The following is a 14,374-nucleotide window of genomic DNA, read 5'->3' as shown; positions in this document are numbered from 1 at the left end:
AATTCGATAAATTCAATAACATCAAATCAACAACACACTTGTAGTCATACGAAAATCCTCCAAGTTTCCAGATCATGCATTGATCTTAGAATCTAACGCATGAAATATTGGTCAATATACACCATACACTTATGCACAATTATACGAAATTCTTCAGTGGTGTTATATTAAAAGATTCTTGATAACACATCAGATGCAAACAATCTTAGGCTTTAGTTAAGCTTCAAACCGATGCCAGTGTTATTTCTTCGATAATTCCGATATTAATCGTGTCCAATTGCATAGACATACATCGGAATATACTCCGGAAGTGGTTAAAAACGTAAAAGTAACATTGTTTTATGAAATTTTGCTCTGAATTTCATCCAAAATCATGTTTAATTCTGTCCAGAATTCGAAGCAAGATTTTGTATCATGTTTTAAATTCCGAACAGCCGAAGTAAATTGTGATAATTGTGATAAACAGGAAAACAACGATATGTGAAGATATACGTGACAAATGCCTTGATGGCCGTACGGGAAATACTGTCAATTGGGATAGAAGTTCTACAATTCTATGCTTCTACGAGCAAAAGAGAAAAGCAGCATCCAAACCCCATTTTTTAAGACCGTCGTTTTGTCGGTCTGTGGGACTCCTTTACTCGGAACATAAAATAAGTTAAACATTAAAATAAATTAATTTTTTTAGTGTAGCAATACAGCCTTTTCGAACCGTTCCTACCAAACAAACAAAAATTATAGCGTGAGTGTGAATTTGAAATGAACAGACGAAATTTTGAGGCTGTCCGGAATTTGAATCAAAACGTCCGTAATTTGAAAAATGAGTTCTAAATTGTCCGGAATATGAATCAAAAGACCGTGCCCCCATATGTAGGACTGACTATTCTGCTATGGTAGCAATACGTCACTGAAAGCCAACCCGCACTAGTGGTACAGGCAAGCCTTGACCGACAACAGTTGTTGTGCCAAAGAAGAATAAGGAAATAAACATTTTAAAATAATTTAAATCTACCATTGTACATGTATATAATATGTAAAATTTCATGGAGTTGGAGACTATCTAGAATTGAAGACTATCTAGAGTGGTTCAGGCAGGCCTTGACCGACAACGGTTGTTGTGCCAAATAAAAAGAAGATAAATTCTCAAAGTGCGTACATTATTTTGTTTTTTTTTTTTTTAATGACTTATGCTGGTAAAATCAAATCTCTAGGGATGTATACAACTTAATGACGTAATAATAAACGTATGAAGACTGGCCAAAACGGGTTCAGTGACGAGGGAAGGTAATAAGTTGAGTTGAAAGCCAATCGAAGCAAGTAGTGTAGGAGCTCTAATTTGGTTATTGAGTAGTTCTGATATTAAAAGACAATTTTCTATCTCATAAAGTTTCTTTAATAGATGAACATTTTAACAGTAGACATTTTTCTACACTGCACGTTCTACGAAAAGTACGTTCTAAAATATACGACACGGTATTTTCTTTACTACTTCTCGAAAAAATGGCCTAGTTTGTCGCATCGCTTATAACAAAATGTTTAAATATAGTTTTATAAGTACGATTATTTGCTTTACCGAAATAAACTATCCATTTGACATTTTAATACGTTTTTAAGAACATTAATACGTAATACGTCTAATAGATCCACAGCATTGTGTTGGCCTTAGAAAACAGTCATTGTGCAAATCTAGTATGGATTGATCATTGTAGATCCTGAGCTACTTATTCTCTAGCTAAAAAAAGCTAGATGAACACGCTTGCTTGTTCAAGGGCAAACAGTTATCCATTACCATTAAGATCATCCTAGTGCAATGGAGTTTATTTAATGTTGGCTATTTTGACACGGGTTGAATACTAAGAGCGTTTAGCGGATCTTTTCTTTTTTGGCGCAACAACCATTGTCGGTCTTATAGGACTTATCAATTGCTAGTATCAGAATAGGCAGTCCTACGTATTGGGAGCCATGAAACATCGCCTTTTATCTTCGTTCGATAAAGATCAAGAGCAACCATATGGTGAAATCGCCTATATTGCGCAATGTGCTGATATTGCTTCACGTACCTAATTACATCATGCTTTGCAAGAAGATCAAAATTATCTTCAAATTAATTCTTACACATTTTTACACCTACTGACCGACAAAATTGTGTATATTGCATCAATACCATCAACAATATTACATATTCAGCGACAGAGCGAAGCTAGCGTTTCAAGCGAACCAATTCAATGTTTATGTATACAAAGATTTATTGATCGGACGTTTGCAAATAATTATCACAAACACAGCGAGATGAAATTTCTCGCCAACGATTCAAACTAGAGTGCTAACGGCAGAAAGAGACACACACAGCCGACAATCTGACAGGCTGCCCTGTTCGCTTTTCCAACCATGACCGTGATCGGTTGATATTTTTGGCCGAACGAAAACAACAAAAAATTGCCAAATATTTAAAGCGCTCTACACACACGAAACACGTTAAGTAAGCGCAACACGGCGCCAGTACTGTCGGGGTACGGTCAATAGAACAATCACCATGTGAAGCATGAAAATGAAAACGAAGTGACGTTAGAAAAATAAAAATGCACTTGCGGTCTATGGCTGCAGAACGCCTTGCATTTTGGGATTGAAAAATGTTATGTAATTCATCCGCATCGACGATAAACAAAGATGGTAACATACGTTCTACCCTCAACGTGATGAGTGATTTTCAACCAAATTAGCAAGATGTTGTAGATAATAAGTTTAGTATTTTCTATACCATTAAGTTTACGATGTTATGAGAAACAACAAACGGCCCCGGTTCTGGATTGCGAGATACCGAGTGAATAATCATTTCATGTGTTTCACACCAAAGCTGCGTGAGGGCGTTGCAGGCCAACAAACCAGTGACGTTTAATCGTAAAATCAGAAGTATACAATAACTTATACTTCCTGTTTAGTTGACACACTAGCACACGTATCAAAAATGGTTTTAAGTTGTTTTCATTTAAGTTTTTATTTACGGATATTTAGGGAAAACTGAACAAGAGATATATGAAGGAATGTCAAACAAGTAAAAACTGATTTTTCCAGATATCTTTGTATACATGTTCATGCCATAAATATAATATACGCTTAAATTAGTTGGCGGATGAATTACATCTGAATCAAATTCCATTCTTTGTACTATTGTGCAGTATATCAAATTATTTGAGAAACTCTACACATCCATTATTTAGCGTACATTCGTTTTTGTATAATATACGCTAACTACGCCAAAACTATTGTAATACTCAAAACTGATACTCATGTCAGTGGCGCATCTGAGGGACATAAAGGCCCTAAATGGTAGTAATAACGGAGCTCCCTTATGCCTAAATTCTTACAATAATTGGACCCCTCAGACTAGTGATTAGCAAATTCCCATTTGTCCGGAGTAAAATCAATCCATTTCCGGACTACCTCGGAGTAGGAATCGGATTGATTCCAGCTTTTTCACGCGGGACTCAACCGCACTCAATTGGACTCAACCGGACTCAATCGGACTCAAACGAGCTCAATCGGACTCGCCCAGAATTGCGGAGTCAAATCCAAATTAATCCGGAGTTGAATTCAGTTTTTCAGAATCGTAGTTGATACACGGTAAAGCCGCCACTGGACACCGTATATAATTGAATGCTTTAGTATACAGTCCTTCCCGTAGTTGCGCGAATAATACATTCGGGAGACATTCGCCATTCGGAAACAGTTACGCAAATAATCATTTGCGAGACATTCGCCCAACTCGGGTAATCGCTTAAGTCGAATATCACATTTTTCACCCAAAATATGCTTCTTCTTCTTCTTCTTCTTCTTCTTTTTATGACTAAAATACAGTTTAATAAAAAATAAATAGCTATTTTTGACTCAATTTGATACTTTCGTGTGCCTGCTTACTTAATATCATGAAAAAATTAATTGAAAAGGCGTCGACCTTTTATATCAGGACTAGTCAACAGCCACATTGACATCTAGTAAACCATATCAACATCTAGCTATGATAGACCTTAACGCATGTAGAAATCTACGGGCACGTTCATTTATTCCCATCCCTTGTCATGAAACTCTGGTTTGGTAAGTCTGACCCTATATCAGTTATGTGTAGGAGTCTTGTTAATAACTAAAATTCATTTGATTTTAACTTATCGCAGAATGTTTTTAGGGATAACCTCAGGATACAACTTACGTAATAATCCACTACCCATTTATACATCTTTTATATTAAACCAGCATTTATTTAAGTACTTTCAAGTAGGATCCTCATGATCCCTATGAATTGGTCATTAAACTCTAAACTAAAATCTGACATAGGAGCAGTAAAAAATTGCCTATTTCGGGGTAAGACTTTATTCACAACAAACGTTACAGCAGCATAAGGTCTTCTAAATAAAATTTCACAACTTGACGTCAATAATCTTTTTGTATCTTGGTTACGTTCTTTTCTATGTGATCGTTCCTACAGTGTTAAATTTAATGATATGTTTTCGACTCCCTTTTCATGTAGTGCAGGCGTACCGCAAGGTAGTGTTCTAAGTCCTTTGCTGTTCATAATTTTTATTAATGATGTCCGTACCACCCTCCCTCCTGAGTGTTTCCTCTGCTACGCAGACGACCTCAAAATCTTTCTCCCAGTTTCGTCTCCTAGAGATTGCATTTCCCTACAAAATATTCTTGATCGTTTTTCGTCTTGGTGTTCTAGTAATTCCCTCACATTATGTCCTGATAAGTGTAACGTCATTTCGTTTAGTCGTTCGCAGTCTCCAATCACTTACTCGTACGTCCTAAATTCTGTACAAGTCAATCGTGTTTGTGTCGTAAAAGACCTCGGTGTCTTGCTTGACAGAGGCCTCACCTTCAGCCACCACATTGACTCAGTTGTCAATCAGGCGCGGAAAACATTGGGTCTCCTAAAGAAAATTGCGTGCGATTTCTCCGACCCAATGTACCTGAAGACTCTGTTCTGCTCTCTGGTCAGATCGATTTTGGAGTACTGCTCAGTAGTCTGGTCCCCTACAGCTCGAACCCACGTGGAACGTATCGAGCGGGTGCAGCGATCGTTCACCAGGTTTGCTATATGTAAAATCCTGGGTAGATTGTCCTCCCCCATACCTCCTTACGAGGACAGGTGTCGGCAGCTTGGCCTGGAACTATTGGAAAACCGCCGTTCCCATGCCCAATCCTCCTTTATTGCCGCATACCTACGCATACCTAGAGTACCTTGGTAATATTGATTCTCCTTCCCTTCTTTCTTCTATCCCTTTCTACGCCCCTAACCGTGTTCTTCGAAACCGCCCTCCCCTAGTGATCCCTTCCCGCCGAACTGCAGTGGGCCGTAATGACCCCCTTCTTCGTGCAATTCGTCGATTTAACTGTGTATATTCTATGTTTGATTTCAACCTTCCCTTATCCTCTTTCCGATCCCGCATCAGAACCCTCCATAATCCCGTGCTGCCTTAATTTTTAATTTTTAAATTTTAGATTCTAATTTTCAAAAAAAAAATTTTTTTTTCTCATATTTTTGATAATTCGTGTTAATTTTTGTTAGGTTAGGAACATAGGTAATAAGTATTATTTAAGCATTTGTGTAACCAAAAGGCAGACAAATAAATATGAATATGAATATGAATAAGGTATTGGTAATATTATAATTGTAACACTGCTAAATACCATGCAAGTATTATATCCTTCACCTTCAAAAACAACTATTGAGTATGTTTGTTTGGGAACTAAATTAGCGATTGAACAGCAGCTGAAAAATAATATTTTAAATTACATTAAATCATAAATGCAAACACTATAGGACAACATTTTTTGACATTATCGTTGCATACTCGCGTCAGGGTATTTTTAATAATAATTTATTAAAAATTCTACTGAACGCGTGAGCAGACAGTTTGTTGTCAGGCTTGAGGTTACTTTTGTTTAAGGCAGCCGGAAAAAAACACTGAAATAACTGGTCTCTCTTTATGCATGTCTCTCTCTGGATGTATGGTTCTAATGCTATCTTATCTATTTTACTCAAGTAAAATGATACTCAATTTGCTTCCTTCCTAGGTTTCTTTCCCATCAGGGTTTCTATAATCGGCAGTCTAGATCCACAGTCGAAAGCTCCGCATCGTAAGTTTTAACCTATATCGGCAAACGATGACCTTCCCTAACGGTGTTCCAAAGCCACTCTGGCCAGCGTACGATCAAAGATTGTACAAAGCATTTTATTTAAATTAAAGTTAGCTTTATTACGTGTGTTACGGCCGTATTTTCATAATCGATTGGTTTATTGAATAAAAATAGATAAGCTGTCGTGAAATCACTCCCCATCGACCAATATCGCCGTCTAGTAACTACAATGATCAACAATTAACAATGCTAATTAAAATGCATCGAATCTTCAGCTATAATTTTGGGACAATAAGATAGTTTTTTTTGGTAACAACGATACACATCGTAAAATGTAGTTAATTGGCAGTGAGGGACAAAAATCAGACTGACCAGAATCAACAAGCACAAATGTTTCTACAAATTAGGAATAAACCAAAATATCGCTGCTGAAAATAATCTGCACACTTTTTTACACAGCGTTAAACGCACTAAGGTCAACTAACATAGCACATTACTATACGCTTTAGTATCTATTTACCGCTTTTGGCACAATTCATAACAATCCAACAAGCAAATACGATCACAAACAGTTACCATGCTACCATGTGACTTTTGCCAACTGGTGCATAGTCAGCTGCTGACTCGTCACAGAAGTGTGTAAGCAATGTGCGCCAATATGCGTTTAGCTCTTTGTCTTACCCACCCGTACTCGCTACCAAACCGGTACCTCGTATTTTCAAACATCGATCAAGCAAACAACATGTCGCTGAACCTGATGAGTGATCATTGAATCGATCGATCGAAGCGAATGCCAATCCGTCCCTTCACTCCGTCGTTGCAAAGTGCAAACAAATTAAGCCATCAACCTGCGGTCTGAGCTGAACTACAAGTCAGTTCACCGGTTGGGCAGTGAAATGCATCGCACACAGAATCATACAGAAATTTTACAGTAATATATGGGCCCTGATCGCCCACACAAAACCAAGGATGGAAGAAAAACGGAATCAGTTCACGCTCAAAATAGATCTTTTGCCTTTTAAAAAACACCAAACACCCGTCTAAATTATAGCGGCAAAATGCCACCGTTGGATTTATTTCGGTTACAATAATATCTCTACCGGACCGGGAGGCAACCGGGTCCTTCGGCTCCAGTCGTCTTACAGAGCCAGCGTGTGTCCCACGCTTGGAAGACGGGTAAGACGATTTCTGACACACGGTCTCAATCATTCCCGTGTATGTGCAGCAAAAGTCGTGCAACCGTAGCAAAAGCATCAGGTTGTATCAAATTGCCGGTCCGCTGTTATGAATGATTCTCTTTCTTGCCCTGCAATAGCATAATTGCAGTGGCTCACAGCTCACCGCAAGACGATTGCTGCTGTTCTGCTGCCAACGACCAATCACGCACACGTCTACACCCAAAAAACACACATTTCTAGAGCAAAAAGAGGCAGCACCGGCCTCACATCATCATGTGCGATTGCGAATCGCCAACGCCAAGAAGCTGGCGAGCTGGCGAACGATGTGCGCGCTATAAAAATAGTTCCTTCACGCTAAAATTAGTGTCATCTGCGATCTGACTACTAAAACTAAAGCTATAAGCTGCGATACCGTGCCGTGCTACACTGACGGCCGAGGTGGCAAGACAGTGTCTGCTTGGTCGTAATATAAACGTCACTAATTCGAGACGATCGCAGGACGGGTGTGTGGAAACCCTTCTACTCCTGTTCAATCCCTTCCCGCGACCGTACAGGAATTGTGATGGAAAATAAGAATCAGTCACCATGTTACAGCTTGACCGTTCCTATGTGTATGGGTTGTTCGGAATACGAAGGAAATTAAACAAATGTCATTTTTCTGCATTGGAGATGTATAGCTCTTCGGGGTAGGGTAAAATGGGGCGAGAAAGCATGTCCTAAAAGCTATGGAAGATGATTTATCGTGTAATGGATGGCGGGAACGATAGATGGCAAGTAATAGAGTGCAAGCTGTTTGCCAAAATAGTATGATTCACGGCCTAGGGTTGATTTTGAACAAATTCCTGATTTGAAAATGTAAGTGTGAAAACGTTTCCATTTATTAACATTTTCACTGCATAGAGGATGTGAGCATTTTAGTCGAATATATTCGGACCTATACTGAGCGTATATTTATAACGGCTAGATAGTGGTAAAATTCACATTTCTAGGATTGAGAAGTTAAATGTTAAAACTTATAAACAAGATCCTAACTAAAATGTATCTTCAATAATATATCGTGTTGAGGCTAATTCAGATTTTATTTTCCACATTGCCTTATCGCGCAATACTTTAACATATTTATTAGAATTAGTTTTGATGAACATTTGACCTAATAGTTTCACACTAGTCTAGTGTTTGTCTGGCAAGGAACTGACCTTTGACCTTCCATTACATGATTTACAACTTCTTATAATTTTGTTTCATCCCATTGACATTTATGCATCATTAATTAATTTTTATGACAGAATCTTGGAAAGTGGCTTAAAATTAGTTGATTGCGCCCTTTTATACTGTGTACGTTTTTTATATTTTTCTCGTACTGAACGACAGTGTGGCATAAATTATGTTGTCTGCTTGATTGCTGAATGGATTAGATTGTCATTCGAATCAAACGCTGTTATCATGCAGTTTTGAATTGTGTTGTAAATTTAGAAAATCTTTATATGCCGGAATGACGCCGTAGATTCAGTCAGGAATAACAAGAATAATCCTATGTTTGTCATAAATTCAGTTTCCATCCTGTTTAGCTTTTATAAAACAAATGGCCTAACTTATGGATGAGCTTACAATATTTCTCTTTAGTCAATTCGAATAAAATTCATTTTAGATTCTAATTACGGATAATTTATATGAAAATAAATCATATTCTATTTAAAAAATACTATTATCAGTATTAACATATTTACTTATTACCTGTTTTTACTTATTCATTAATGTGTTTTATGTGTTCTTGTAATTTTAATTATTACCAACTATGATTTATTATCGACACTTTGTTGAAATAAACTAAATACAAACCGAAATTATGACATTAATAATTTTAAATATTAGTAAAAAATAGTTTGAGTGTTATGACTCGTGCATAACTATCCCCTGATTTTATTTTGTTATTTTGATATGAAAAGGGGGTAACAATGTGAATCAGAATTAAATTCAAATTTTGTAGTTAATATATTCAAAAATGTTTAACATACACCGTTTCTAAAAAAAATAAAAAATAAGACATGCATCTTAATCATTTTTTTGTTTTGCTGCATGTAGTTTTGGATGCGATTATTGCGTTTGTACTGTAGAACTGGTGTTGCAAATATTCTGTTAAATGAAACCAATACGATTCACAACAACCTCGATCAATCTCGCATGAATCAATATCGATCGAATTGACATCTTTATATATTTTGCCTCTAGTTGTTAATCAATTTCAAATTACGTATAGACTCTTTGCATCGATAACATACTAAAACCATTTGAATTTATGATGATACTTCAATAAACTTTTAGTCTTATTAACGTTTATTAAATAATTAAGTTATTTTTTATCTTATTAACAAGCTTACTGCTCAGTATCTTTACGAGTTGAAATGAATGTACTTCATATGACAGTTCATTAAAAGCGTTTTTTATCGTTTTTACTTCTAAAAACAAACGAAACAAAACTTTCAACCTATTTTCAACGACTTTCTACACGTACGACAACGTTTTGAGGCCGCAGGAATTGAGCAGGAAAAGTCACCCATTTTACGCTAGCCGTATTTGAAGTGTCGTCACTGTCAACGATGAACGGTTTTCCACTTCAAGGTCTTGCCGGATGAATTGTATTGATATTTGTATTGTTATTTGCGTAGATAATGGCTTTGCTTTCTCTTGAGCTGTTCTTTTCATGCATTTACTCAACTTATGTCATCCGCAAAGCTGCGTCAACGGTATATGAGCACAACAACCTAAAATATTGTATTCTTAAACACTCTGCCCGGGGCAAATTCATCAATAATTTTTAGGTAAAGGACCAAGTTAACCCAAATAACATTTTAGCAATGCTCTTCATGTGCTTGATTTTTTACACTGACTATTCTGCAAACATCTATGAACTGGCTTGTTGCAAACTACCTACTCTTCTTCTTTCCTGAACTCATTACCTACTCCCTTGGCAACCCTGACACCATTCATCAACAAAACAGGTTGTAATGCTATGAGGCAGTGTTCGTTCAACTAGCCTCTTCTTTTCAATACCACCAACAATCCCCTTGTTTATGATGAACGATCTATTTTCACTTTGCTGGTGGAAATTGAAATATTCCTCAGTAACGCTAATAGCCGCCAACGCTTTCATGAGGCTTTTCGTGCAGTTCTATGCGTCTGGTGAAGCAGGAGAGAAATTTCGTTCAACAGTCAATAACAGACCCGTACCCGCACTATCACCGTTCCATTTCAAATACCAACAGGCGAAAACTCAACCAGGTTGCTCATTTTCCGACGGTGCGCCTACGACTCCCCGGCCTACGTCATCTTTCCATTTACCGCCCAAGCTCTCGGGATTTGGCGGTCCATATTCGGCAAGGAATGTCGAATGGTCGTATTTATAATCAGTGTTTGTTGTTCACTTTAACACATTTTTGTTACCGTCACTGCGGATTGGTAGCAGCATTTTCTTCGTACTGTTTCTATTCCCACGCTTCTCGTCAGTGTGCTCTCTTCCTGTACAACCGTTTTAACGAAACGGTATCGTACCCGGTTGGCGCTAACGCGACATAAAAACCGTTCGTGAAATAAATGTTTCGTGTCAATTTACCAACCACCTCTAACCATACCATCTGTGTACGCGTAGTGTTTCGTTTCGAGTTAAGAAAAGCAATTCTCCCTCATGGGGTTATAGAATCGCTGTGGTCAGGGCAAATGGGAAAACAGTATGCCTGACCCGTTCACCTCGATGTATTCGGTCACACACGAATGATGAGTAGAAAAAAATGACTGCAAAGACGCTTTCATTCAGCTTGGAATGTAGATAGAATCATGTTGTCTTTCCCAAACCTTCTTAACCCATAACCTTCTTAACCCAAAAAATCTTTCATTATTTGATTCAAACATTGTAAGCGGAATTTTGTATACAAAAAACCTTGCCGAACAAAACATTGAAAGGCAAAAGTTTTGAGTAGAGCCCTGTCATTCAAATATTAAGCTCCTGCTTCTCAATTGTGTTTTTTTTTACTGAGAGATGCGCCATCAATTTGTGTTTACTTTATACACAGCTATTGTTAAGAAAAAATTTTCATTAAATTCCATTTGTTATATTTTTATACATTTGTGCAATCTTGAAATCAGGACTACGAGAGACATCTGGCGACCAAGCTTAATGTAAGTTCAACAAGCTTAGGAGTTGAATTGATTTTTTACCATGAATTTATTTTTTTAATACTGGTTTGATTTGTTGCTGTTTATGTACACAACTTTAAAATCAAACAAATAAATTTTACAAATTTTATACATTTTAAATTTATCGCTTGCATTTCGGGCCAATAAATAAATTTCGTTATTCACCTAATTCACCTATCTCACCACACATACTCTATTGTCTATATTTAGGCGTTTGCACACATGATTTTCAAATTGCACGTTAAGATCTTCAAACATGAGCATTACATAAAGCACAAATGCATAAAGATTTTACAAATTCATAAATTTACAAACTTAAATTATTCATAATTTATTCATAATTTATTCATATTCTATTCATTGTCTAAAACGCCCAATACATATACACATCGTTGACCAACATTTTTTTGGCGCTGAAAATTATCAATATGCGAATCAATATGCGAATGATCTGCGATAAAAAAAAGTCCAAGTATGTAACATATTTCGGTGCAAATGATATCAACAAGCAGAAAACAGCATGATATAGCCGAGCGTTTCATATGCTTCATTTACGATGATTTACGATTTGTTTTCCAATAGATAAACAGCACTGTAATGTGTATTCTGATAAACCCCTGATTTATGCCCGTGAGCAATTGCAGTTTATCAACGTGCGTCGTTCATATAAAAGCAGAAAGTATGTGGTTAAGCCTTCGATAAACCTAGGAAAGCTTGTGTAGTTAACGCAGTCAAACTCTTGTGAGCAGTGCGGAAGAATTGTGAATTATTTCTAAAAAAAAATGATCACCCGACAGTACCACTCTCAGCACCTCGATCTATACCTACGATCGCTGCAATAATAATGGTTAGTGTCGCGAAAGTGAGACACAAACTATGGTACCTGCTTCACGCACTATGTCACGATCCGAAGCGTCTGGTGCGTGGGATAGTGCTGTTCATCTGCAGCATTGTCGTCATGTATCAGCTGACGGACTGTTTCAAAAAGCTGTGCAATCCTCCAATCTCAACTCACTCGCGGTTTGATCTGAACGACACCATGCTGTATCCCGCGATCACCTTCTGCCGCGAGCCAGCGTACAAGTCGGACATAATGGCGAAGTACAACCTGGCCATGCATCCCAAGTACACCAACTCGTTCGATCGGTTTCCCTTCGACGAGGCTTCGCTGGAGCAGCTGTTCAACGAAGCCACCTACAATCATAGCGAGTTTTTCATCCAGCACGGCTTGAACGGTGATACGAAAAGTATGTACAAGCGCTCCGAAAAAAATAAATGCATGGATGTTCCTGTTTTTTGTGATTGGTGATGTGCCTTATTTTCCCCTTTTTACAGATATAGAAGTGATGGAAAGTTTGCACTTGGACATGGGACGGTGCTACACGCTAAATCCGTTAACCAAAACGAAGCATTCCTGGAAGGAGGCGGGCTTCTCGATCATGCTGCGGCATGATACGAACAACACGCGAGTAAGCGTTGGTGACATGCCACCGGGCTGGCATGTATTTATTCATGACGAAACCGAAGGATTTGCTGGTAAGTCAAAATACAACGACATTGGGCACCGACTGGTACATATAATCTGCTCTAAAAACGGGGAATAAATGTATGCAATTTAAAATGCCACCTAGCCACCCTGTAACGTTGTGCGGAATGCATACTTTCAGAAAATCGAATGCAATCGTCTGGTCGCGTGGAATACCTGTACCTGGAAGCGAACGAAGAAATGGAAATTCGTTTATCGACTCAGCACTTTTTCATGTTGGCGAGTTACGAGAACGAATGCGTCGAGTTTTCCTCCGTAAGCTCCACCAGGGTAGGTAGTAGCTCATCAAACCTGCCAATCGATTATAACTGCTTTTACAACAATTTCCTCCCAACCCAAGTGTGGAGAAATTTGTCACTGGAAAGCAGTAGTAGATTCGGTCGGCTGTTCTGGACCTTGGATGCCGGGGCTGGGGATTCGGGATTGCGATAATCCCGAAAGCACGAAGCAGCTTATCAAACTATACCGCCAGCTGGAAGATCTAGATGGGACGCAGTGCGGGTGCTTTCAACCCTGCACCACCACCATCTACACTGCCTCCGTGATGAACCGTAAACCCTTCCACATCAGTGTTCCGGCTGCACAGCTTTGGGTGTACTACACCTCCAAAATGGTCACTGTATGTACACATCCAGCACACGTGTTAGTGTTGGTTTTCTTTAAACGTTCGGTTTGTTGTTTGTTCTCTCCTTACCTTAGATCGTCGAAGAGTTTCACGGATACGATTTTAATCAGTTCGTCTCGGATCTTGGAGGTTCGCTGGGATTTTTGCTTGGTTTATCTGTACTTGGGCTAATTGGGCTGCTGGAGAAAATTGTGGAGCTGGTCTTCATTCGTCGATTGTTGTCGGAAAAGCGCAAGAAACAAGCAGACAAGGAAGTGGCAAGCAATGATCGAGCGGAATCAACAACCGCTGAGCAAAGAACGAACACATCCAACCACTCAGATGAGGTGACACCACCTGAGAAAGGATCACCAACAGGAGCCATTTTGTCATGATGATCATGATCATGAAAATGTATTGAAAACGATGACTCTAAGCTACTCCGAATAAGTGAAATACATAAATTCAATTGGTGTTGAGTTGATGGTAATTGAAACGATTCCGAATAATTCAGTAATATTTAGTCATTCGCAATTAATCCAAACAACTTGCTGCAATTAATTGCGAATCTCGTGTGCATGCATTCACAGTAAGCTCTCCCATTCATCCCATCATGCCAAGCGGTATGTATGTACAGTTCTGCATTGTTTTGTAAACATCGGGATTTCCCTACGCACCGACACGTTACCTTTGTACCACGATCACCTGTGACGATGCTTC

The 14,374-nt window shown here is 38.3% G+C and overlaps 1 protein-coding gene across 1 annotated transcript; it reads left to right on the top strand.

Moving 5' to 3' along the window:
* The first annotated feature begins 12,163 nt into the window (after positions 1 to 12,163).
* Positions 12,164 to 14,128, top strand: LOC120959244 (acid-sensing ion channel 4-A). The gene is made up of 5 exons (XM_040382509.2): positions 12,164 to 12,751; positions 12,840 to 13,040; positions 13,172 to 13,320; positions 13,391 to 13,669; positions 13,750 to 14,128. The coding sequence occupies exons 1-5, from the start codon at positions 12,349 to 12,351 to the stop codon at positions 14,047 to 14,049; spliced, it is 1,332 nt and encodes a 443-aa protein (XP_040238443.1). The 5' UTR covers positions 12,164 to 12,348; the 3' UTR covers positions 14,050 to 14,128.
* The last annotated feature ends 246 nt before the right edge of the window (positions 14,129 to 14,374 follow it).

Source organism: Anopheles coluzzii, chromosome 3 (assembly GCF_943734685.1).
Source record: "Anopheles coluzzii chromosome 3, AcolN3, whole genome shotgun sequence".
NCBI lineage: Eukaryota > Metazoa > Arthropoda > Insecta > Diptera > Culicidae > Anopheles > Anopheles coluzzii.
This window is presented reverse-complemented; position numbering and strand designations above follow the sequence as displayed.

What these genes read in the sequence shown, in the direction of transcription:
- LOC120959244 (XM_040382509.2), top strand. Translation starts at nt 12,349, where the DNA reads ATGGTTAGTGTCGCGAAAGTGAGACACAAACTATGGTACCTGCTTCAC. An exon ending in CGAAACCGAAGGATTTGCTG is followed by an intron (nt 13,041 to 13,171) that starts GTAAGTCAAAAT and finishes GCATACTTTCAG; the next exon opens with AAAATCGAATGCAATCGTCT. An exon ending in ACACCTCCAAAATGGTCACT is followed by an intron (nt 13,670 to 13,749) that starts GTATGTACACAT and finishes TCCTTACCTTAG; the next exon opens with ATCGTCGAAGAGTTTCACGG.